Source organism: Aspergillus brunneoviolaceus (assembly GCF_003184695.1).
Source record: "Aspergillus brunneoviolaceus CBS 621.78 unplaced genomic scaffold BO95scaffold_15, whole genome shotgun sequence".
Classification (NCBI taxonomy): domain Eukaryota; kingdom Fungi; phylum Ascomycota; class Eurotiomycetes; order Eurotiales; family Aspergillaceae; genus Aspergillus; species Aspergillus brunneoviolaceus.
Window position 1 is genome coordinate 9374 of NW_020290745.1, and position 24397 is coordinate 33770.

Below are 24397 nucleotides of genomic sequence, written 5' to 3' on the forward strand. Positions count from 1 at the left end.
AATATACCTTTCTTATTTATTAAATTTATTTATATTTTAAATAATGTCTTCAGATATTATTATTTCTAACAGAAAATCTTAGTTTACTTTAAAATTCTAAACAAAATTTTATTGTATTTTTTTTCAAATTAAGTTAAACTCCTCTAAATATACTTTCTTCATTTATGTAATCCTCAGATAATATCTCATACTAAGAATGGAAAACACAGAATTTCTCTATACATGTATATATACACAGCGGCATAGTGTTCCCCGCCTTTGACGGAGCCATTCGGAACAATAGCTTTTCATAGACCTATTACATTCCTGACATGGCTCATAGTCTGTTCGGCATTGGTCCTGGCTGTATGCTTTCCCTGTTCAGCGACAGCATCTAGATACCCGCCCTTGTCCGCAATTAGTTGTAAGTATCTTTCCCTGATAGGCGCAAGCTTGCTCGAGATCTGATTTGCTAGGGTTTCCTTCAGAGCCCTGAGACTAGAAAATCGGTGCTCCGAGACTAAATCCTCGCATGTTCTTCCGTCAAAATGACTAAGAAGCTCTAAGAGATTCGACACACCGGGCCTGCCAATGGGGTCGTACGTTACGCCTGCTTCCGAATCCGTGAGCGCAACCTTGATCTTCTTACGAATTTCCTCAGAGGAGTCGGTGAGAAGAATTCTGGATCGTGGGTCACTATGAGACTTGGACATCTTAAGATTAGGCTCTTTGAGAGACATCACTCGCCTAGCGGGTGCTACAGGGCATTCCATAGTCAGTAATCTTTCTCTGCCGTGGTAACACTTTCATTAGGGAAACCAAAAGCGCCTTACATATAAGAGCCTCCGGAACTGGAAAAACCTGACCATATCGATGGTTAAAACTATTCGCAATATTCCGAGAGAATTCGAGATGTTGCCTTTGATCCTCTCCAACTGGAACGTGGGTAGCTCTAATCGGAATTAGCCAAGATCTGCGGGGTGTTGAATAGCACCAGACCTGTGAACAAGTATGTCCGCTGCTTGGAGAACAGGGTATGAAAAAAGGCCAAGCCGTAACTCGGATCTTGCTGCTTGGCTTTCGAGAGTCGCCTCGTCGGGTAACTGAAGCTTGCTCTTTTCGGTGTTAATGCTGATGCCTCAACGAAAGTTCTTTGCTGCAATGCCTGCAACCCATAGTCTCCGTCTTCCATCATGATTACTCACTTTCCATTGAGTCATTCGAGATAGGTATCCCATAGATGCTATCGTGCATAAGATCCAGAACAGCTCAGCATGTGATTGAACCTGACGGTGGGTTAGTGGACAAGAAAGACATTCAACTGATAAGAGCAGCACAGCGTACGGCGGATTGATAGAAGAGCGTGGAGCGGTTTGGATCTAAGCCCACGGCAATCAACGCGGCGAGCATTTGTTTCCTCCAGCTCCTCAATTGGCAGCGTTCTTGGGGCACTGTGAGCGCATGTAAATCCACGATAGAGAATACAAGTCTTGTCCCATCGCTCGCGGTGTCTTGCAATCGAACCCATTCCTTCAAAGCACCCAAGTAATTACCCAAGTGAGGCACACCTGTAGGCTGGATACCAGAAAAAATCGTGCGGGGTGCATCGGAAGCGCGTTTTGTAGTACAGATGCTAAATGATCTGTTAAGGTGACAGCTTTTCAGCTTTTCGTATCTGATGGGGATCCTGATGGGTCGTCCAGTGCAAACCCGGTGCTCGTTGGCAGCCAATCTGAGATTCTTATTAAGGCAAGAGCTTATATTATACATGTTGTATCAACACCACCTTGTCAAGGCGAGTTGCATATAGACATGGGTTTACATAGCATCGCCCGGGAGCCGCGGAATATACCCGGCTGTTCATCACGTGATTAGAAGTAACTGGTGTCATGTAAAAAGATTTCATTGTATAGGAGCACCACCCCTTGATAGCCCGTGTATTCCGATCCGTGTATTGCGATCAGGCCTTGAACTATCTAGACAAAGGCCACTAAAGGAAACACGGACACGGGGCTACATGAGATGATTGAAGGCCGGGGATCCATCGCAGTGGTTGTCATGTTGGGATTGTATTCTTATTTGCATTTGCGAAAGCTGTTGAGAACCATGCCGAGACAGAATGGTGTGTGATGGTGAGGACTGCAAATTTCTCCCAAGGTCGCTGAGCAGAAGTATCAAAGATTCCATGGCCCGGTAATACAGATCAAAGAAGGCAGCAGCTTGTGTGGAAGTAGCCTTGACGGGTCAGCGCCTGCCGACCTCTGATAAGGGGCTCTTCAGTGTGACCAGGTGGTCTTTGTTCAGAATTTCAACAAGAGAATCGTCCGATTTTGTATCTTGTCTTTGACCGAATTGTGAAAGGAGTCCTTCAAGTGACTTTTCGGTTTCTGGACCCGCTCTGTCCAAGTTCTCGACGACATCTTAGGTACGAACAAATGGTCAGCTCTTACTAATGGTGAAATGCAGTAGAAGGCTTAGACATACCGAGACTGTCGTATTCCCACATGTTTGCTTTCATACCCACTCCATGAAATGCATATTTCCTCAAAAAAGCCAGCCACGCCTGGACAGTCTGTGGATTCCCATCTTTGACCTGAATCAGCCGACGCAGGGTTATACGCTCAAAGTTCTCTTGGCTCTTCTTGTGAACAAAATTGCTTCGGGGCACAGTCCATCTTTCGACAATGCGTGGTAAAGGTACAGGCCCAGAGACCGGAAGACCTAAGTAATATGCAGCTCGTATAGCGAAATCCGAAAAGAATTCAACATTTCGAACGCTGTATGATCTCAACTGTAGATCACACACTGGAAGACCATATTCAGCCTTTCTACGAAGCGGCCGTAGATATACGGCTTGAACGCTTCGGGGCAGCCGTGCCTTGCCACTTAAACTCTCAAGACGCTGCACCCTGTAGATATAGTTAGTCCGTTATTCGATCGACAATTTGCGTTCGAGTGAAAGTCCAACCAATCTTTGGCTTGCAACTGAGGCGATGTAGATGGCTCTGTCGAGTGACCAGAACTAGACTGAAGTAAGCCAAAGAAGCTCGGAAGCGCGGGGAGTGAGTTATAGCCGCTGACATTCGTTCGTCCTTGACCAGACTGGAGGTGCGAGATACATCGGCGCTGGGTGGATTATTTCTTTCCAGCCCAGTCAAGGAGCTAGAGTGGCGAGTTAATATAAGAGGCTAATTATGCTGGTGTCAATAAGTGCTGTTCTTTTGACAGTGTGGCATTGGAGAGTCACCTGTAGTCGCTGGCCTACCCGTGAGAGCAGCCGCGGAGAGAATGTTAGAGACATGAGTACAGCGGTAAACGGTGACACTGGTACATTGAAATCATAAGACGATGCTGTTAAAAAGAGCGATGCATCGGTAATATGCTGGGTTTTCCAGGTCCGGTGCCTTCCCCAAAGGCGGTCGTACTTAAGCTGTCTCCCATTGGCTGTGGATTGACCGCTTTCCATGAGCCGTCCCGGGTGTTGGCTGATGAATCAAGTACGGGGCATGATGCAGCCAAAGATGATCTTACCTGCGCGAGGTAGCCTTATTTCTGTGAATGCACTTCTACTCATTCGGGCTGAGTCAACGCTACTAATCCAACCCCAGGTATTTGAACGCTTTCTGTTGCTCGAACCATGTGAGGAAGTCCTCCCTGGCAACTCTGATGTGCCCGGCTTCTGTTTCAAGACGCAGCTGTTCATTGCTGATCACAACGAAACCTGCTCAAGTACTCGAATGAAGTAGCCAGGCCGAAAATCGCTCAGATGTCTGAGAGAGCACTCCGCCAAAGCAAGTCTAAGGCGCTCCGCCAGTCGGCTAGAAAATGTGCGCCATCTTTCGAGGCTGGGAGTTCATCGAAAACCCACGATGCCAGGAATCAGAGCATTGCGCAAGCGAATAATTCTCTGGAAGCGGCACCAAACAGCAAAAGGACGCGGGCGCATAAGCCCATGCAGCAGAAGAGACAAAGGCTTACCGCCCCAGAGCAGTTGACCTCAATTCAAAGTGCTGGGAACGTTTGTGGTAGTTATGACGCCCGACAGGTTGGTATGGCATGCTCGAATGAGCGTCGCGCTCAGTCGTGCTCGGCCTTCTCTGATGCCAGTGCTGCTGTGGTCGGGAACGAAAAGAATGACAGTCACCATCGCTCTTCCAGCATATCGTCCCTCGTGGCAGGTAGTTCTATTCCTCTGTCTCTGGCGTCGGCTGCTCAAATCGAGTCTGAACGCGAAGCCTCAGTTCACTCGCTAAGCAGATCGCCAATCTCAAGTCATCTCTCACAAATTAGGGACAGACCTGAGAGAAATATGCCGACAGTTCCGTATCAGCAACGAGTGAGGTCAACGCGAAGAAGGCTTGTTGATTCCTTAAGTGCGGCAGAGGAGTCAGTCCTGAATGAGGTATCCGCCTCCGACTCTGAAACCTGTGGCGCAAATACATCTTCCGTGCTAGGAATCCCCCAATCAGAGGCTGGAGCTTTGCAGCTGGACCAATTTCGGGATAAGCAAGGTCCCGTCAAGTCCTCAAGCAATGACAGGGAGGCAGGAACATTGGTTTCAAGCACTCTTTTACGTTCCAGGATAACGTACGCTCGCCAACGCTCGTTCTTAGGAAGTACCTTGAGCACCTCTGACTCTGAGTTACATGGCGCTTCCGCTTCAACTTTGGACGGTGTTGAAGCTAGTGGTTCATCTGCCTCACTCAAACATCGCAGTACACCTTTGTTGTCTGCCGATGGCGAGGAACACGGCAGGCCTGTCCGTAGCATCCATGAGCTGAGGCAGGCTGGGGACAATGCTCGCTTCCAAGAGTCGGTTGAAGCACTATTCGATGATTTTGAAGACCCGGGCAACCCCGTTTCCGAGAGATGCAATGGGCTCATTCAGCTGTGTTCGAAGCTACTCGAACCCGACTTCATGCGTCGATTCTTGGAATATGGCTTCGATGAACGACTAGCTAAAAGCACGGTGAGCGATTTAGACATTATCTCATCTTGTCTAGCACTGTGTGCCTATAGATTGGTCTGTCTCAAAGGGGTTTATTCGTACTCAAATTTGGGAACATTTTGGACAACTCTTGTCGACAAATCTTCATTATTTCTATCAGTGAAAGACGATATAATGTCCTTGGCAGGCAATCCACGATTGCATGTGTCAAGAGCCGTGCGAGCGTCACTCAGGGATCTCATCCCACGATTGACAGCTTCGATGTTCTCAGAAAGCCCGACACTGAGACTTTCTCCACGGCTAGCCATTCTTTCCTGCATCAGCATTTGCTTGACAGCATTCCAAGACAAGTCTCAACCTATACAGCCGATTTCCCGGTCTTTGCTAGATAACCTTATTGGGCTCCTGCCTCCGAACAATGGTAAAGCCACAGCATACCCTCTGTCCTACGACGATTTTCAAACAAAGACAATGACTCTCCTTGTTCTGGAGAGTTACCTAATGCTTCCAGCGACATCAGGCTACGAGTACAATGGTCCTTTCCACAAATTTGTCCTGATGCATGATGACTTCATTCGTCCTGCCCAGGATGACCAAGGCCGACGAATCTTGACGTTATATTTGAGGGTCGTACTAAACCTCACCAACAATGATCCTCTGGCGTGCGAGCAATATGCCGCACCTGAAATAATCACCGGATTTGTTCGACTCATCACAACTGAGCTTTCAGATGCGTCTGCTATCGTCGGCTTCGGCGAGCACGAGTCATTCAACCTCGTCATCTTGGCTCTAGGTGTTCTTATAAACCTGGCAGAACAAAGTGAGAGTTGCAGAGCCTCCTTTCTTGTGCCAACACATGCCTCGCATCCACCCCTTGGGACACTTGTACATCAGTTTTCTCTCAGCATTGACCTCATCAACCATGTAAGTGTTGAAAGTACGCTAGCCAGTAGAGATCACCGCTCATCTAATCACCAGGCAAATTCCCTTTCCGAGTCACATAATAATGTTGCTGTCGGGTACTTGTCAATACTGCTAGCTCTTCTCTGTCTACTTAAGGAAGCATACTTTCGAATTCAGGAATTGCTCATGGAATGTGGTAAGGGGATCGCCTCGGTCATTTCAACAGCGAAAGAATTCTTGCTATATCATCAGAAAGTCGAAAGGGACTCACGACTCGGCGAATTCCAAAATCGCGACAACACATCCACGGCACGTTTGACACATATCATAGAGCAGATAAGCCAACCGTAGAACAAACCCGTTACCATGGTGACAATACCTTCATCCACCATAGCTAGGTGCGGTTTTAGCACCAGGGTCTCGAATGGTGTACAATTTTATTTTATGATAGAGTACTTGCTCGGTACCATAATCATCTCAGGCATAATAATCACTAGGCATGGAAAAGTCTTCAAACATGGCATTATTTTCTGCAGCCAAAACAACAAATCTGGTACTGTAACAGTTAAATGATAATCGATAAGGCGATAAGTTTAACCCAATGCGCTAAATGCCCTTCCCGTCCTGACATAATAGGTATGTGCAGCCGTTTGATTTGTTTGCCACTCTCGGCTGGAGTTCTAATGTCCCGAATTCCATCTTTATGATGAGGGCTGCTGAGACTATAGGGACTTATAGTTTCTTTCCTCATACTAATCCGTTTTGACTATTGCGGGGAATCTGCCACTGCGCTACGCTCCAGAAAGAATCTGTACCGCCCAAAGGTCTTTCTGCGTCAGTATACATCCTGCCTATAAGCGTTAATCTGTACTGCTATTTAAGAGGAAGATGCCCAGTGCTCCGAAGCAGCGGAAGATAGCTATTGTTGGCAGTCGGTCTGTTGGTAAGCATCTGCTATTATTCTTTAATTTCTACTATAATCGCCCCCCAAACTGACCTGTGGTGAACTTGTGACTGTTTAGGTAAATCTTCTCTTACAGTTCGGTTCGTTGAACATCATTTCGTAGAAAGCTACTATCCGACGATTGAAAACACGTTCAGCCGCATTATCAAATATAACGGTCAGGACTACGCAACTGAAATTGTTGACACAGCTGGTCAAGTAAGAAAGACCCATGTAATCTTACTCAATGGCGTGGCTAATCCTGCGATAGGATGAATATAGCATACTGAATTCAAAGCACTTTATTGGCATCCATGGATACATAATTGTCTACTCGGTGTCATCCCATCAATCATTCGATATGGTCAGAGTCATTCGAGATAAGATACTAAATCATTTGGTACTACCCTAGAACCTATTCACTGCAGCTCCATTATACTGATGCAATAACACAGGGTGCTGACCACGTGCCCCTTGTTATTGTTGGAAATAAGAGTGACCTCAAGTCAGAACAGCGTCAGGTGTCCTTGGATGAAGGGCGGCAACTGGGCGAAGAATTTAACTGTGCATTCACTGAGGCCAGTGCTCGACTCGATTACAATGTTGCAAAAGCCTTTGACTTGATGATCGGCGAGATTGAAAGGTCCCAGAACCCATCTCAACCTGCAGGAGGGAACAAATGTTCCGTAATGTGATCCTTCTAAAATCACTAGGTATCACTCGATGGGTAATGTGTCTGGGTGGGGTGAAGATCTGTTCAAATATGCCTAGTCACCTACAAAGCCTCCCTTTGTTCTATGTATGGCGTGTCCTTGGTTTTTTTACTATCTTACATGTTAATCATTTTAAATGAATCTGACAATACTTCAGCATAATACAACAACTCTGCTATAATGACTAGACTTCAAAAAGGTATATGTGAATACTGCATTCCATCTATATAAGCCAAGCATAATCAGCTCGAACATCTGCTCTGCAGTAGAAACTGGGAGCAGGTGGCACTCGGGGAGGGAATGGTGAACGAACTCGGCCTGAAATCAATTTGATGCTATACCCGAATAGTCAGGCCACCTAGAATTTTGCCCCTCATCCTACACGGCAAGAAAGTTCAGCCTTTTTCAAATACCCCTCTTTGTTAGTGTTCGACCACTTTACCATTCACAGATCAGATATACTTTCTCACAATCGAGTCTGTAAATTTTTACGTATACTTGAGCATACTGGACCATTTTCAACATACCGCTCAAAAATGCTTGACCTTGCTGATTTTATCACCGAACGCGGTGGTAACCCGAACAGAATTAAGGACAGCCAGCGCAAAAGATATGCACCCGAACATGTTGTCGATGAAGTCCTCGACCTATATGAAGAGGCAAGAAGAGGTATATTGACACAAATTATCATTTCACCGTGCAATTGGAACTTCTAACTAAGATTACCCCCGCCTACAGCACGCTATGAAGTCATGCAGATCAATTCCCAGCTCAACGCGCTCCAGAAAGAGATCGGAAAGATGAAGAAGGTCGGACTTATCAGTCAATTCCATCATTATCTCCAAATGAAATATCTATATCTAATCAGTGCGAATCATCAAACAGAACAAGGAAGATGCAGGCTCCTTGATGGAACAAAAGGCTGGTCTTGAGCAGCGTAAAAAAGATGCCGAGGAACTTGCCGTCCAGAAAGAATCGCAGAGGGACAAGAAAATCCGAACAATTGGCAACATCGTGCATGATTCAGTTCCCGTTAGCAACAACGAGGTTTGTGTTATCTGTATATCGATGTATCGATAAAATTGAGACTGACTCGCCTACTAGGATGACAACGTTGTGGTCAAATCTTGGGTGCCAGAAAACGTGAAGGTAGAGAAGCGCGATTGTCTGTCTCATCACGAGGTGCTTACACGTCTTGACGGTTTCGACCCGGAGCGTGGTGTCAAGATCGTAGGCCACCGTGGGTACTGCTTGACGGGATATGGTCTCTTCTTAAACCTTGCGCTCATCAACTACGGACTTGAGTTTCTCTGGGGAAAAGGCTATAAACCAAACCAGCCTCCCCAGTTCATGCTCAAGGATATGATGGCGAAGACCGCGCAGCTCGAGCAATTTGATGAGGAGCTTTACAAAGTCACAGAAAGTGAAGACAAGTCCACTGATAAATATCTAATTGCCACTTCGGAGCAGCCTTTGTCAGCATTGCATGATGGGGAGTGGCTTCAGGACAAAGACCTTCCGATCAAGTCAGTACTATGCCAACATGTCCGCATATTATACTAATGGTTCTCAGGTATGCCGGGTATAGCACATGTTACCGCAAGGAAGCAGGCGCGCATGGGAAAGATGCGTGGGGTATTTTCCGAGTTCATCAATTCGAGAAGGTGAGAAATCTGTGATAAGCAACATTGATTGACCAGCACTAATTTTAGCATAGATCGAACAATTCGTTCTCACAAAACCGGAAGACTCTTGGCAGGCTTTTGAAGAGATGATGGCTACATCGGAGGAGTTCTATCAGTCCCTTGGGCTGCCATATCAGGTGGTAGCAATTGTCTCTGGGGCATTGAACAACGCTGCTGCAAAGAAGTACGACTTAGAAGCCTGGTTTCCTTTCCAAGGGGAGTATAAAGAATTGGTTTCCTGCTCCAACTGCACTGATTACCAATCGAGGGCGCTCGAGATTCGTTATGGCATTAAGAAAGCCACCGATGTTAAGAAGTCCTATGTTCATGCTTTGAATGCTACTCTTTGTGCCACTGAACGAACACTTTGCTGTGTTCTCGAGAACTACCAGACCGAAGATGTACGTTGTGATCTGCTCTATACCGTGACCTTCTAGCTAACTATACATAGGGTATCGTTGTCCCGGAACCTCTTAGGAAATATATCCCAGGAATGCCCGACTTTCTTCCATTTACAAAGGCACTTCCTAAGGACAGTACCTCTCAGAAGTCCAAGGCCAAGCAGGCTTCGAAGAGCGCGATTAAAGCGGAAGATGCTTCCGAGAAGTTGCAAAACCTCCAGCTCTGAGTGCTTTCGTCCGGAAAATCTCACTACCTATTCAGATCAAGAAATGATCTTCCTGCCGCCCCAATGCACATGATCGTGGCTAATCCTTAACTTTCAATGTCATAGATATGGAGCTTGAGATGGTTTGGTCTTACACTGGCGGTAGAGCTTGCCTCTAGAATTCGTCTTGCTTTCATTGATTATTTGTGCAATGCTTGACTCCACTTATACATAAGTATACTTCGTAATAGCTTGGCTTGTCTCTGCACAAGCTCTATGCTCCGGTCATACAGGGCTATATTCTGGGTTCTCTATAGAGCTGCAAGTGTTCAGCCTCCGTAGGCAGCAAAGTAGTAGTATGCAATATAATGAGTAGTAGTTTGGTGTACTTCAGGGGGTACTGGAGAAGGAAGGAGCCGGCCCCGCTCTTACCCCTCCAATACGTACTTCTTGTTTGCAGCGATGACTCAAACATTCAATTGCAGATGTGGAACATTGCTAACAGTCCGGTTCCGGAGAACTTAAAAAAGTCGGCTACTTTCCCTTCCCTTTTCTATACCATTAATTGATAGATTTTTTTTCTCGCCTATATTCTTGCTCGGTACCTTCCATTGACGGATAAATCCAGAAGCAATAATGGCAGCATCAGCAAGGGACATCAACCTCTCCACGTCTCCTACGGCCTCATTCCAATCTGCACCGTCGAGCCATGGAGGATCAGCTCTGGGAAGCCGCACCATCCCACTTGCTAATGCGAAACACCTGAAGCCATTCGCCACTGAGGATATCAAAGTACTACTCCTGGAGAATGTCAATCAGACGGGCAGGGATATTCTCACAAAACAGGGCTACCAGGTTGAATTCCTCAAATCATCGCTCCCAGAGGATCAGCTTATCGAGAAAATCCGGTCGGTTTTCCACGGTATATCTGTGCCATCTTGTGAGATTTATAGCTGACCTAATGATAAAATTCGAAGTGATGTACATGTCATTGGAATTAGGTCCAAGACGAAACTCAGCGCTCGTGTCTTGAAGGAAGCCCGGAACCTTATTGTTATTGGCTGTTTCTGCATTGGGACCAACCAGGTTGACCTTCAGTATGCAGCTGAGCATGGCATTGCTGTCTTCAATTCCCCTTTCAGCAACTCCAGAAGTGTTGCTGAGTTGGTGATCGCCGAGATCATTGTTCTTGCCCGTCAACTTGGCGATCGGTCAAATGAAATGCACAATGGTACCTGGAACAAAGTGAGCAACAAATGCTGGGAAATCCGTGGGAAAACACTCGGTATGCTCTCTCGCCCGAGATAGTAGAAGCCGACTGACTCAACTTAGGAATCATCGGTTATGGTCACATCGGCGCTCAGCTTTCAGTTCTAGCCGAGGCCATGGGAATGTCGGTCATATTCTATGATGTAGTGAACTTGATGGCACTCGGTACAGCGCGGCAAGTGCCTACCCTTGAAGGACTCCTTGCACAAGCCGACTTTGTTACCTGTCATGTCCCCGAGCTTCCGGAAACCAAGAACATGATCGGGCACCAGCAGTTTGAACAAATGAAGACGGGCAGCTATCTCATAAATGCTAGCCGCGGGAGTGTCGTTGATATTCCAGCACTTATCCATTCCATGCGATCTGGTAAGATTGCAGGAGCCGCGCTTGATGTCTATCCTAATGAGCCGGCTGGCAATGGTGACTATTTCAATAACGACCTCAATACATGGGGAGCAGACCTTCGTAGTCTCAAAAACCTGATCTTGACCCCGCATATTGGAGGCAGCACTGAAGAAGCACAGCGTGCAATCGGCGTTGAAGTTGCGGAGGCATTGGTGAGGTACGTCAATGAAGGTACAACGCTCGGCGCCGTCAACCTCCCAGAAGTTGCCCTTCGATCATTGACCATGGATGAATCAAATCATGCTCGGGTAAGGCACTTCGTGACCTATGAGTTTATACCCACAATTAAGTATATGTCTAACGTATGGCATACAGGTCATTTTCATTCACCAGAATGTTCCTGGTGTGCTGCGAAAAGGTACTAGATATGCGACCCGTGGTTTCTTGAATGTCTAGGTTGCTGACGCTCAACAGTCAACGAAATTCTCGGGGATCACAACGTTGATAAGCAAATGACCGACAGCAGAGGTGATGTATGTTCACCTCGATCAGTTTGTTTTCAAATCCCTCGACTGACTGAGTGCAGGTGGCCTACTTGATGGCTGATATTAGCGACGTCGACAACTCTACAATCAAAGACTTGTATGAGAGACTTGAGAGCCTTGGATGTACGTATCATTTTGCTCCATGATGTGTTTTTTTCTTCCTCTCAACCGTGTAACCGTCATCGCTAACCATGGCCTTCATTGATCGCTCTTCTGTTTCTTTAGCCCGAATTATGACTCGCATCTTGTATTAAGAAAGCCAGGGTTAAAAAGCACGAGGCTGCTTGTTGCGCCGAACTTGTCGACGCGATCTATCAAGGCTGATTTTGCGTCGGTGCTCTTTCAACAGCAGTATTATACAGAGTGGGGACGAGAAAGCCATGTAAATCACTTCCCACAGTCAATTAGCATGCGTTCATTTGGAGCCTATGCCTCAATGGACTTTCATAGGGGGTCATTTACTAGGCTTCATTCTGAAGCTCGCGCAGCTACTCTGCAACTATTGGCAAAATGTTCAACACCGCCTCACAATTTGATGTATCAACCAGAATTTCCAGTGAGCTTATATATACGTTAGCTTCAGTATATAATGCTTTATTTAAGTTCATACTTCATTAGCCGGAAAACTTTGGGGGTGGATATGCTTTCAATGTTATTTTCAAGTTGGTGTATACACAAACTCATATTTATCGAGAACAGATCATCTGCGATAGAAAGCTCTATCCGTGTCACGGGCACCATCTCTCGCAAAGGGACTCCGGCTCCTTTTTCTGGATAGACTCTCACGTGATTGATCATGCCTATCAGTACTAAGGTTGATGTTGTTATCCCTTTCACGAGAATAATCAACTGCATTTGTGTTAACATGAGCATGGACGTGTGAATCCACATAGATTTCGGGTCGCCCACCTGCACGGTTATAATCTCTTTCGCGTCCAATTCTGCCCATGTTACCAGAGTGCCATTGATGTGCCGATGCAGGAGGTTTGGGGGGTAAGCCACCTCTACGCCAAGGACCTGAATGTGACTCCTCATCCAGCCTAGCTTGTGATGTGTGCGATTCGGCGAGTCGATTGTCGGAAGAACGAGCCTGAGAATGTCCATGGCCCGCACTGGGATGCGGCCTGCTCGAACGGACGGCACTAGGGAGACGGCTACTCTTAGTCTCGGCAACAGGCGGTCTGATACCAGATGCAGTAGTCCAGCTTCCATTTGTGGCCATTGCTATGGAACCTCCAGTGGGTGCAGGAGGCATAACGGCTCTGTTGCTCCGAAATCTTCTTCTGTCAAGTTCGTGAGAATCTTCGAACGATGGCAGCTCACCGGGACGTGCAGGTAGTGGTGGATCAGCAAAATAGGGATGATTTAATGCATCAATGGCATTAATTCTCTTCTTCCAATCAAGCCTCAGAAGCTCCCTCAATAAGGAGACCGCATTGGAGCTTTGACTATGTGGATGTTAGAACCTTGTGGTTGATAGTTCATGTTGAAAAGAAAGGAAACACCCATACTCTCTGAAAACCTCAGACAACCTCCCGGGTCTGTTTCCAAAGCTCTTTACACCATCACATCCAGGAAGCAAAGACCATCCTGGCATTGTCTCTTCGGTAGGTGAGCCGACTAAATTGAAGATAAGGTGAGCTTGGTTGAGATCACTGTTGCCAGCGAGAATCGGTTTCCCTTTGAACATTTCGCCGAAGACACAACTGGCCGCTGTCAGAAAGGTGTTTGACTCATCACGGCAAGTAGAGCGTGCTCTCACCCGACACCCCACATATCAATTGCTGTAGTGTAACGCCGAAGTTGAAGAAGAAGCTCCGGAGGGCGGTACCAGCGAGTCACAACAAGAGTGGTGTAATCTCTTTTTGCTTCTCCGCCACCTTTCCCGGGTTGAGGAGGAGGTTCCTCATATGGGCGAGCCAGACCAAAATCAGCAATTTGAAGAACACCCTTATTGCTGATGAGTAAATTGGCCGCTATGTTACTATTAGCCACCCACGTCCATTCCTGTTCGAACATGGCGAATCTAACCTTTCATGTCGCGGTGCAAGATAGAGTTCTGGAGCAGGTTAGAATCATGACTTTGACCACTGGATAATTCGATTGTACCGCGTGCAGATATTTAAGCCCTTCCAGAAGTTGTAACATATAGCACTTGATCTGGGCTTCAGTAAAACGGACACTCGGATTCTCTAGCAGCCCTGAGAGATCGTGTTCCATGTATGGGGTGACCATATACATGCTTGGCTTCTTTCGGCCTTCCCCTGGAGAATAATCAGTGCGAGCGGATTTTCTATTAATTGCTTTGGCCTACCTTTGCTGCGTTCCACGGCCATCTCTCTGAGGTGTAAGATATTAGTGTGAGACAACATTTTGAGGAGCTTGATCTCACGGAGAGCGGTTATGGGGAACTTCGAAAGGGTAAGTGAGCTTGGTCATATCGCCTAAGACAGTCATTCCTTACCCCATCTCTCTCATTGTGCATAAGGATCTTCTTTAGCGCGACAATGGTATTATCTCTCTTCGACCTGGCTTTGTATACCTCCCTGTCCGGGTCTCAATATGCGACACGAATAAAACAGGCTGCTACCGGTACATACCCGAAGGTACCTTCACCTAATTTGCCCAAGAACTCAAAGTCCCGTATATTGGTACATCCACGAAACCTGGGGCTCCCATTCCCCTGTCTCTCAAGAGAGGTTGCAGCCATTCTCGAGAACAGCTACCCTGATCGACAGCAAGAGAACGGGCCCTAAAATGCGATAAGCCCAGTGCTTGTCTCTTCCTTGGAAACATTCGAAGGTTTGAGTCGACAGATGAGACTTCATGTGTGTGACATGCAAAAGTAAGGGCCTTATGACACTTTGATAGTGGCGATGTGTGTGGTATCGGAGCACGGTATCGGACTTTTAAGCCGGGTAAATTAGAAGAAGCACTCTAATGGAAACTAGACGGTATGAAGGACTTGACGTCAACATGACAAGTTACGCATAGATTTGACTGCCAGAGATGTAAATACCGAGCATTGCGAAAGATCAATAAGTGCTTGTCCTTAATATTGCAGGTCTGACCCTCGGCGGAGTGCCTGGCGCCCGCAAACATTTCAAAGTGTCCTGAGTCACATGACACATGCGTTCCCGTGACGTTCGAAGTGCAGACATCATAGGCATCTTCGGAAGACTCACTCTATCTATCGTGCACTTTCCGGCATAAACTGGGGAGATTGTCCATCACGCTTAACTCCGAGTCAACCAGAAAGTATCTTGTCGTGGAACCCCATAAATTTCACTCAACAAGCTAACGTATGCAATATAGACATGGCGTCAAGTCATCCTATCCATGTTCATCCCGCACGACCTCTGTATCGCTTTACGGCTACGGCGTTGGGAGCTAGCATGTGGTTTTTCGTAAGTGAATTCATGATTCTCATCGTCCTCAGAAAGTCACTAATAATATCCTCCATCATTATAGTTAATGTACAGAGCCAAGAAAGATGGACCCGCCCTTTTAGGCTGGAAGCACCCTTGGGATCATTGAGGGCGCAATGGGCTACTGTATCAACCACTTCGCTGAGAGACAAATACAAATATGAGCCGAACGGACATATCTTGAGATGTATAGTCGAAGAAATGACTGGACCAGCCAAGCGGACTTGTGGCCTCCAATGTCTCAACTCTGGAATCGAGACAAGTTACAGGCTTATTGGAAGCTGCAATAGCTCTTTCTCTTTCTATTCATCAACTTGGACCATTGCCCAGAGAGAAGCGATCTAATTTCGCATTTCCTCGAGTAGCATCTTGTATCGACGGCGTTTCTTCGACTGACCTGGTCGTAGTTTTTGACGTAACTTCCCCACCTTGCGAGCAAGGTTGGGAAAAATTCTTCTTTCTGCCGTCCAAGCAATTAGGAAGCTTCCGCTAACAACTGCGAGCAACTGCCAAGCAAAGTAGTCTGGGAGAGACGTCAATTGCATGACACGTCTGAGCCACTGAGTCGGTCTGAAAAGCATGTAGCATGAAAAGAGTAGAGTCATTAGGACCATGATCAGGTATGGTTCTAAGGATAATCAGCTTCTATCTCCTAAAGTGTTGACAGTCTTTGAATGAGACTAACTGTTTGAAATCATCGGCTTGCGAAATGGCGGTCCGGCGCTGAGCACGACGCTCGACAATATGTATTGGAAGCTAGAGACCAGGAAAAGTACAGTATTTGCAGAATTCTCAATGTTATCCTCTAAGCCCGCGCGGGGAGGGTTGAACCTGGGAAGTGGATCAGCAAATCTTCGGTACATGCATTACTTCGAGAAAAGCATGAATTTCGACGCGTACCAGGGTTGCAGCTGGACATATTTGTATGCCACAAGCTGCGTAGCTACACAAAGGGTAATCTGACCGAGCAATGGAATCAGAACTTTGCGTGAGACGAGGTCGGCGGTAGGCCGCTTGCGAGAAAGTATAGGATGGGGGTCAGTCCATCCCACTTGAATTTCATCAGTATTTGCTTTGATATTGTAGGCGAAATGCAACTTACTAAAGATCGCAATCGGTAGGATCAGAAAAAGATCAATGAAGAGGAACTTATGCTAGTCAGTGACGATACTCGCATGGTCGTTATGGTGTGAAACATGTACCTGGAAATCACCAAGATTTGACGCTGACGCATACAACATGCTCACAGTCGCAAACTGTATGGCCGAGTAAAGACTCATGTACTTGAAGCAACAGAAGCTGGTAACCAAGGCACCTCTTCCTTCCCTAGAAATAGATTTAGCAGCGAGCTCCCTCGACACTAGGCAACATGTTCTTTACCTAATAAGCGTGGGTACACATGAGATATCGAATTGGCGACTGGTGAACGGGGCAGCAACAGAGGCTTCAGCATCGGATAATGATATACCAACGTCAGCAGCTTTCAACGCGCCGCAATCGTTCGCGCCGTCGCCACAGAATCCACAACAGTAGTCGAGGGACTGCAGCTTTTCAACCAGTTCATGCTTCTCATCTGGCGACATTCTTGCGAATACGCTGCCACGCACGAGCATCTATAAGTATGTTTGTTAGACCCGAATTATAGCAGATGCCACTGCCGGCACTAGTCGTCGCTTTATTTACACATACTCTGTTCAGAATTGTTTCGCTGCCGAAGTCAATTGCCCATCGGAAAACTTCGCCACTGACAGCAAGAGAGTAATTATTTAGGTTGGAAACATTGCCAGGAACCGAAAGGTCAATGCTTGCTGCGTTTACATGGGGCTTTCTAAATCAGCGAGAGCCACCAAACAAGACACTTGAGTCATACCATAAGTGTAGTCGAGTCGAGCCTGATTGCTGGGTCATCGACGCTTTCCCAACAAAGCGAAGCACCCGTATCATGTCCATGCCCTATGAGTAGAGTTAGTAGAAATGTACTTAGACAGATCAATCGCAGCAGGAAGAGCTAACCTTGCGAAAAATGAGGAACAAAACAATGTTCATTGCTACTGACCAACCCGCACTCACGAGCTACACTAACTGCCGTGAGTATGTTATCACCTGTACACATGACGTTGCGTATGCCTGCTTGATTAAGTTCAGTTATAGTCCCCGCAGTCTTTGGCTTAAGCTTATTCTCAAATATAATGAACCCGAGAAATTCAAGATCACACTCAGCATCATGACGAGTCATTTTCTGAATCTTCATCCAGCTTAGCTTTGGCGCATGCTTGGCAGCACAGGCAATAACGCGATAGCCTTTGTGTGTATAGTAGCTCAAAAGCTCGTCATAATCACGGGGCACTAGGGAGTTACTTTTAGTAGTGTTTACAATAGAGTGGATTGGGACACTGACAGCTTCCTGGGCGACATATAGCCTTAACACTTTCTGGAGCACCTTTTACGAAAGTGCTTGCTCCAGAATCACCAAATCGGCGTACAATAACACTTGCACGACGCAGCTCTGAGACAAATTCAAAGTTGCGCAATATGCCCAGCTCTACATGTGCCTGTTGACTATCAGCATCCTGCTTTAGTGAGTCGGAACATTATATGAGATGTTGCCATACATGTGGGCCCTGCTCCTGGTGGGAACCAGCAAGGGTGTCAGTGGGCTCTGGAGGTTTTGCGATAGATGGCATGATTCTCTCAGAGTCTGACTGCTCAACATGACTTCCTCCCTCTATAAAAGACCATCCAGTGAACTGAAACATTTTGACATCGAGAGGATCACCCAATAATTCACCATCGACCACTCTCAGAGAGTGGCATGTTGCCATGGTGTAGAGGATATTATCGTGACGAGTGTCCCTCTGTATAGTAGTTCTGTCCGCCAGGGGTGCGGTGTCGAAATAAATGGTAGAAATCAATCCGGAGAAGCTACAGCATAGTCAATAGACGCACAAAGGACAAGTAAATATGTATTTCCCAAACCTCTCATTTTTGTCGGCGATCCGAATCCCGAGTACGTCTAGTCCGTCCTCAGTGAGTGTTCCAGTTTTATCAAAACAGATTATATCTAGCTTTCCGCCCACATTGACCCTAAACAATATTAAACCAAGTCCTCAAGACTATAATCTCAGACTTCTCACCTCTGTGGACTGATGCAGAATATCTTATGATTCTTCAGTCTTGAAAGAGCAAAATTCGTTCCTATACTCAATGTAGCAGGTAGCGCTGGAGGCACGACTATTGTGATCAGATCCAGTGCTCGGACAATAATGAATTGCCAAGGAAGCTTGTCTGTGTTAGCAACGATAAGTTCGGTAGTACAGTTGGATGCCCTTACTCCTAAGCGGATGAAGTTCACAAAAGAAGCAATGAACCCTAGAATAGCGATGATACCCATAACTGAGATATACCGGAATGAATCCCGATAAAACTTGAAGCCCGAGGGCTTAGGAAAGAGCATTGACCGGATAAGGGCGCCTTTAGTTGTGAGAAACCCAGTCCTCACAACAACTGCTAATGCTATAGCTTCATCATCATCAACATTCTGTGGGCGCCGTGCCCTTATTACCTTCGTACCACTAAAAAGAAAGTGCTTTGCAAGGTTGGGATTGATAGAAGGGCCAGTTAGGTTTAGATACTTCAGTGCATCATCCGTAAGAGGAAGTTTGGTGACTGGGACAGATTCACCTGTTATTCATTAGTCCATCTTCTCAAGAAGGCAGACATGTCTTTCAGACCTGTCAGCATGCTTTCGTTGACTATGCAGTCACCAGACAACAGTATACAGTCACAAGGAACTTGCGTGAGGGACGGATCCGAGAATTCGTAGACATCGCCGGGGACAAGCTCTCGGGATGGAATAGATCTCCCTGTAAGTTAAGACATGAGCATATTTCTGGCACGTGGAAGATGAGCCACACATGGCTCCACCTACAGAATCCATTGCGAAGAACACGGGTGTCGCATTCAAATAGTGATAGCTCTCTTAAACGATTCATTGTCTGAAGGAAAATAAGCACCTTTGAAGATAGCGACAGGCCCACGGAAACGCACCGCTTTTGTTTCAATGACAGTAGCACCAATGCTAATGAGTGAAATGAGAAATATGCATACAGCATAATAGTAATATTCATCGAGCGACCAAAGTACAAGGCTTGCCAGCTGGAAGATATAGAATGGGTGAAAAGCCTACAAAGTCAGGGATCGAAGTGGAAAAGCTCAGGGTTCCACACTTACCTCATCCATAAGCAGTTGAAACGCAGGCTTCTGCTGAATGTCAATGAGATTTTTTCCGAATATTTGTTCGCGATCGTCACGATCATCGGCATCCAGCCCGAGTCTCATTCCTTTCACATTTGTCCATAGGGGATCTTTCCACCCATTCACCAGGCAGAATTTATCCTCGAGCGGATTATAAAAGAAGCGAAGATATCTGTAATCGATGCGTTTCAATTGGGCAATGGTGGGGTCATTATCTTCGTCGTATGAATGGCAGTCAGGATCGGCGAAAATCGTAGACAGAGGGCGCCCATAATCTTGACTGTCGACTTGTTGTACTTGAAATCGATTCCATTGATCCTGACACTAGATCAGCAACAGATAGATAGATCTCGGAGGTAAAGCTTCCTACCTCAATCGCAACCCATTTACAAGCACAAAGAGGGGCTGGTTTACCTAGCAGACGGACGCGCCATTTGGGGAACCATCGAAAGAGCAGGTAAGCGAACCCGAACGACAATGCACACAATATGTAATAGAGTACAAGACCAGTGATGCTTGTCGAAAACCCCGCAATCACAATGGTAAGATCTTCTGAGATGATGTGGACTTTCTGGCTTGTTATACTTTCGCCTGTCCAGTTTTGTGCGTACGATGCAACAGATAATGACCGCCGTAGCAGGGGATCTTCAACTGAGCCTCTTGAATAAGATTGGCGCTTAGAGGACCGTATCGATGGATTTGTGTCATTTAAGCCATTCACGGACACATCGTCCATGTCGCTCTCGACGTCCAATGCATCCTCGGGTGGCCACAATGTGTGATCCTCATCGTCGTGAAAATATGTAAAGCTAGTGGTAGAGTCTTTCCGATCTCGACGGTGAGAGAATGAGACAACGCTTGATGGTATACTCTCTGATATTGGACCATCATAAACCTAGTTGGGTCAGTGATACGTAGCGAAACAGTTTCCCTCGCGACATACCTCACTACGAGCCATTTCAACCTCGGATACAATGCTATAGCTAGAAGACCGTTAGCAAGGGAAAAGAGACGATTGAGTCTGGTGTCAAGGACCTGCTTCTCATAGAATTGCGCCGGTTTTCTGCACCGGGCAAATAGACCTCGGATGGCTGCGACTGCCCTTGACGATCCTCCATGTTTATTGATGCGCCCTGCTGCTCTGCTTCTCGGTACTCAATTTGGGGGGGAGGGGGCTGTTTGTCTCGGTGATAGTGTCTGCGAGGCTTGTGATGACAGCGAGCAACACGGAGAATATGTCAACCTAATTCATACCGACAGTTGGTTGGCTGATTGTTCTGGTGGCTACTGAGGGTCTATCTGGTGGTCTATGTGGTGTTGGAACAGGAAAAAGCTGCTTTAGTCATTAAGCGCGTGTTGGATTAAGTCATAGCCCAGCAGTAGTAGAGTCAACGGGGTCTTCCGGAGATAGTTAAGTTCCCTAACTTATTTAGGTACGTAGGCTAAGTTTTTACGTTACTGTACTGTAAGTACTCCGTACTAATGAAAAACATCAATACACATGCTTGTTGCTCAAAACTTCCCTGATAAAGACCACTGCTTAAACTGCAGAACGCCAGACCTACCTTCATCGCTGGCGCTGCCCATGTGTCTCCAAAGAGTCTCTTTTATATCTATGGGCAGAAGGTGGTCTACCAGAATAGCAACAAAACCGAACATGAAAAGGGAGAAAAAGACAGTCGGAGGAGAAGGAGAAGGAGAAGCAGGAGAGAGAGGAGAGAGAGAAGGAGAGAGAGAGGGAGAGAAAAAGATTCTTATGTGTAGCAGAAGTTGTAGAGATCGGCTGGAATTGTTTTTCTGTCTGGCAGTGATACCTACCATAATTTATACCCTAGCACCCCTTAGAAAAAGGCTTCGACGCAATTTTTGTTTTTAGGAATGCCGGAAGGCTAATCTGGATTACTGTTTTCTGTATGAAGGTCAACGTGTTACGGGCACTATTATAGACAAATCAATTATAAAGAACATATAGAAAGTATGTAGAAAGTAAAGTCCAACAAATTACCCGGTACGATCTGCTCTAATTAGCAGCAAATTAGATTTGTGGTTGATCAAGAGTTCCCGTGTAGTTAATGCTAGAGGCGAGAAGATACGTAGTAGAAGTCAGTAACTAACATTTATTGTTGGGAGTACCGAGCAGTCCTCAACAGCCTTCGTCCCGCCAAGCCCCTCGGCCCAAGGGCGCTAATAATCCCACCAAGCCAGTATTCCAGACCTCGCAAAACTTGGGTGTATCAAAATCTTCCTCCACACTCGCCTTTACACACCCTTAAGCCAACTCAGCTTTGTACTCCCCAAAATAGTTTCCTCTGCTTGTCAGATCACGATGTCTGAACCCATCAGGAACAAGAAAGCGGATATTCCGATCGCGCCGTAAGTTTTTTTGACCGTCTAACTGAATCTCAAATTTGCCGCATGCTAGGATTCGATTTCTGATAATACCTGACACCATAGGACACCTCAAAACACTCCAGCTAATAACGCTCCTATCTCTTCCCATGCCCAGCAACCTGGAATTGCCAGCATTAAAGAAGGTAACTGAATGCATGGACTGTCGCCTTCCTTGGTGATTCATCAGACGCTTATTTATCTCCATAGAGTCCCTTGACCATGCTACGGCCGCTTCTCTTTTCGCACGCAATCCGGGTCTAGTCTCCATGATTCAAGGGAAGCTGGGCTCTCTTGTCGGCCGCTCTTCAGGCTACATCGAGTCCCTACCCGTATCCGTTCGCCGGCGAGTTGCTGGACTGAAGGGTATCCAGAAGGAGCATGCTAAGCTGGAGGCTCAGTTCCAGGAAGAAGTGTTGGAACTCGAGAAGAAGTATTTTGCGAAATTCACTCCTCTTTACCAGAGACGTGCTACAATAGTCAATGGTGATACGGAGCCCACTGACTCGGAAGTTGCGAATGGCCGCGACGAGGAGGAAGACGCTGAGGCCGAAGGCGAGGCTAGCAAAGATGAAGCCGATGATTCAACAACAGCTGGAATTCCTGAGTTCTGGCTATCGGCCATGAAGAATCAAATTTCCCTTGCGGACATGATCACTGAACGCGACGAAGAGGCCCTGAAGTATCTCACCGACATCCGGATGGAGTATCTTGATCGCCCTGGATTCCGACTTATCTTCGAGTTTTCTAAGAATCCCTTCTTTTCGAACCAATCCATCTCGAAAACCTATTACTACAAGGAAGAGAATGGGTACGGAGGTGATTTCATTTATGATCATGCGGAAGGCACCAAGATCGACTGGAAAGCGGACAAGGATCTTACCGTACGGATCGAGAGCAAGAAACAGAGAAACAAGAGTATGTCACCACGTGCTGAAATCTCAACTTGTTACTAAAATCTCCAGATACCAAACAAACCCGTGTTGTCAAGATAACTGTTCCCACGGAGTCTTTCTTCAATTTCTTCTCACCCCCACAGCCCCCCACCGATGATGACGATACTGTCGCCACTGATATCGAGGAGCGTCTCGAACTTGACTATCAACTTGGAGAAGATATCAAGGAGAAGCTTATCCCCAGAGCAATTGATTGGTTCACCGGGGAGGCTCTTCAATTCGAGGAACTAGGTGACGACATGGACGAGGATGAATTTGATTTGGAGGATGATGAAGACGATGAAGACGATGACGATGACGATGACAGGGATACTGACCGTGATGTCGATGAAGACTCAGATGAAGAGGTATGACTGATTCAGATCATTGACCATTAACGCATGTTCATATGCTGACACTGTGGGTAGGACGGTACTTCTAAGCCGAAGAAGGAGGCAGCAGAATGCAAACAAAGCTGAGCAGGGCGGCTTGATCTGACGCAGCCATAAGAAGTGTATCTCAGTCACGACCGGACCTATATGCGCTTGGTTGTCTCAGCCGATTCCTTCTACGCCCGTGCGCCTTTTGTTCGATTTCTAATATTGCCTCAAATTGTCTCTCCTATCATATGCCTCTTACTCCTAATCTCTTTTTATGTTCATGCACTAGCAATGTTCTCAGATACAAACATCTTAAAGTCTTAAGTTTCACGGGTCTGCGCCGACGCATGGATCTTCGTTAGCGAATCTCTTGATAATCTTTCCCCTTTAAATTAGGATACTTGCCTCTGTCAATTCCCAGGTTGCTTGGGCAGTCAGAGCTTACTTTCATTCCTGGTGTCTAATTAATTGTTTCCATGATATTGCGAAAATAACCAGCAGTAGCGGAAGAAAGACTTGCCGGAGAAGCTCATTATCAAAAAAGCTCTTTTCTTTGGAACGGAGGTGTTGGGTGGAAGCCATGTTCAGTTCGAGGGGGGTCATCGCAATATCTGTTCACCACACCGCTAATTGCAATAATGGTCGATGTTGTACGTAAGACGGAAATTAGTCGCAGCCATGCTCAATGCACAAGATTGAAACATCATGCTTAGATCAGAACATGCACCTAAGGTTCAGTTCACGGGATAATACGTCATTTCTCTTCACTTTATTCTTAGAGGCGAACAAAAATAGTAGATGTGTATCAACGAAGGCCTTTCGTTAATGATGATGACCCTTGGCATTGGCTTTGACAACTGTGGAGAGTGTCTCGATAAGTGGCGCGGCCGTCCAGGCCCGCCTCAGGGGCTGCGGCTCGCGGCTCGCGGCTCGGGCTCGGTAACGCCAGCTGTTAGCCAGTTCAATAATTTCTCCCTGGAGGAGAGCATGAAGACTGTCTTCTTTCTCAAACAAACCTCCTACGATCTTCCGTGTGTCAAGGCTATGATTCTCTGACGTCTGGATTGAACTCGAT

The 24397-nt window shown here is 46.5% G+C and overlaps 9 protein-coding genes across 9 annotated transcripts; 6 read left to right on the forward strand and 3 right to left on the reverse strand.

Moving 5' to 3' along the window:
• Window positions 1-287: 287 nt before the first annotated feature.
• On the reverse strand, window positions 288-3100 carry BO95DRAFT_451108 (tryptophanyl-tRNA synthetase; the record flags this gene model as incomplete). Its single annotated transcript, XM_025588062.1, has 9 exons — window positions 288-736; window positions 813-931; window positions 979-1094; window positions 1185-1265; window positions 1324-1621; window positions 1902-1903; window positions 2239-2399; window positions 2464-2888; window positions 3078-3100. 9 exons carry the CDS (start codon window positions 3098-3100, stop codon window positions 288-290), a joined length of 1674 nt encoding a protein of 557 aa, XP_025444850.1.
• Window positions 3101-4288: 1188 nt separating this feature from the next.
• BO95DRAFT_490655 (ras-domain-containing protein) lies at window positions 4289-7554 on the forward strand (the record flags this gene model as incomplete). Its single annotated transcript, XM_025590622.1, has 5 exons — window positions 4289-5851; window positions 5906-6143; window positions 6898-6992; window positions 7045-7173; window positions 7229-7554. 5 exons carry the CDS (start codon window positions 4289-4291, stop codon window positions 7466-7468), a joined length of 2265 nt encoding a protein of 754 aa, XP_025444851.1. The 3' UTR covers window positions 7469-7554.
• A 338-nt stretch (window positions 7555-7892) lies between these two features.
• Window positions 7893-10072, forward strand: BO95DRAFT_440373 (serine--tRNA ligase SES1). Its single transcript, XM_025585947.1, has 7 exons — window positions 7893-8155; window positions 8225-8295; window positions 8372-8533; window positions 8591-9012; window positions 9060-9150; window positions 9204-9572; window positions 9623-10072. Exons 1-7 carry the CDS (start codon window positions 8023-8025, stop codon window positions 9797-9799), a joined length of 1425 nt encoding a protein of 474 aa, XP_025444852.1. The 5' UTR covers window positions 7893-8022; the 3' UTR covers window positions 9800-10072.
• Window positions 10073-10267: 195 nt separating this feature from the next.
• On the forward strand, window positions 10268-12571 carry BO95DRAFT_383902 (D-3-phosphoglycerate dehydrogenase). Its single transcript, XM_025583437.1, has 7 exons — window positions 10268-10686; window positions 10756-11063; window positions 11111-11700; window positions 11768-11810; window positions 11867-11925; window positions 11979-12060; window positions 12163-12571. The coding sequence occupies exons 1-7, from the start codon at window positions 10415-10417 to the stop codon at window positions 12189-12191; spliced, it is 1383 nt and encodes a 460-aa protein (XP_025444853.1). The 5' UTR covers window positions 10268-10414; the 3' UTR covers window positions 12192-12571.
• A 66-nt stretch (window positions 12572-12637) lies between these two features.
• Window positions 12638-14994, reverse strand: BO95DRAFT_408317 (CDC2/CDK family serine/threonine-protein kinase; the record flags this gene model as incomplete). The annotated part of the gene is made up of 8 exons (XM_025584100.1): window positions 14538-14994; window positions 14402-14483; window positions 14252-14348; window positions 14047-14201; window positions 13969-13996; window positions 13700-13913; window positions 13449-13643; window positions 12638-13385 (listed from the first exon to the last, which is right to left on the reverse strand). Exons 1-8 carry the CDS (start codon window positions 14645-14647, stop codon window positions 12638-12640), a joined length of 1629 nt encoding a protein of 542 aa, XP_025444854.1. The 5' UTR covers window positions 14648-14994.
• A 174-nt stretch (window positions 14995-15168) lies between these two features.
• Window positions 15169-15928, forward strand: BO95DRAFT_471744 (uncharacterized protein). Its single transcript, XM_025589611.1, has 3 exons — window positions 15169-15195; window positions 15253-15344; window positions 15409-15928. Exons 2-3 carry the CDS (start codon window positions 15255-15257, stop codon window positions 15472-15474), a joined length of 156 nt encoding a protein of 51 aa, XP_025444855.1. The 5' UTR covers window positions 15169-15195; window positions 15253-15254; the 3' UTR covers window positions 15475-15928.
• BO95DRAFT_480185 (putative P-type ATPase) lies at window positions 15707-21003 on the reverse strand (the record flags this gene model as incomplete). Its single annotated transcript, XM_025590133.1, has 20 exons — window positions 20655-21003; window positions 20563-20602; window positions 19990-20514; window positions 19596-19937; window positions 19413-19547; window positions 19294-19360; window positions 19097-19228; window positions 18500-19046; window positions 18342-18449; window positions 17978-18287; window positions 17764-17917; window positions 17379-17711; window positions 17236-17318; window positions 17055-17189; window positions 16746-16978; window positions 16568-16691; window positions 16266-16519; window positions 16142-16196; window positions 16051-16121; window positions 15707-15935 (listed from the first exon to the last, which is right to left on the reverse strand). Exons 1-20 carry the CDS (start codon window positions 20735-20737, stop codon window positions 15707-15709), a joined length of 3960 nt encoding a protein of 1319 aa, XP_025444856.1. The 5' UTR covers window positions 20738-21003.
• Window positions 21004-21032: 29 nt separating this feature from the next.
• On the forward strand, window positions 21033-21713 carry BO95DRAFT_54571 (uncharacterized protein). The gene has a single exon (XM_025592052.1). It carries the CDS (start codon window positions 21121-21123, stop codon window positions 21493-21495), a length of 375 nt encoding a protein of 124 aa, XP_025444857.1. The 5' UTR covers window positions 21033-21120; the 3' UTR covers window positions 21496-21713.
• Window positions 21714-22073: 360 nt separating this feature from the next.
• nap1 (histone chaperone NAP1) lies at window positions 22074-23802 on the forward strand. Its single transcript, XM_025585948.1, has 4 exons — window positions 22074-22153; window positions 22218-22925; window positions 22973-23310; window positions 23371-23802. Exons 2-4 carry the CDS (start codon window positions 22277-22279, stop codon window positions 23419-23421), a joined length of 1038 nt encoding a protein of 345 aa, XP_025444858.1. The 5' UTR covers window positions 22074-22153; window positions 22218-22276; the 3' UTR covers window positions 23422-23802.
• Window positions 23803-24397: the final 595 nt, after the last annotated feature.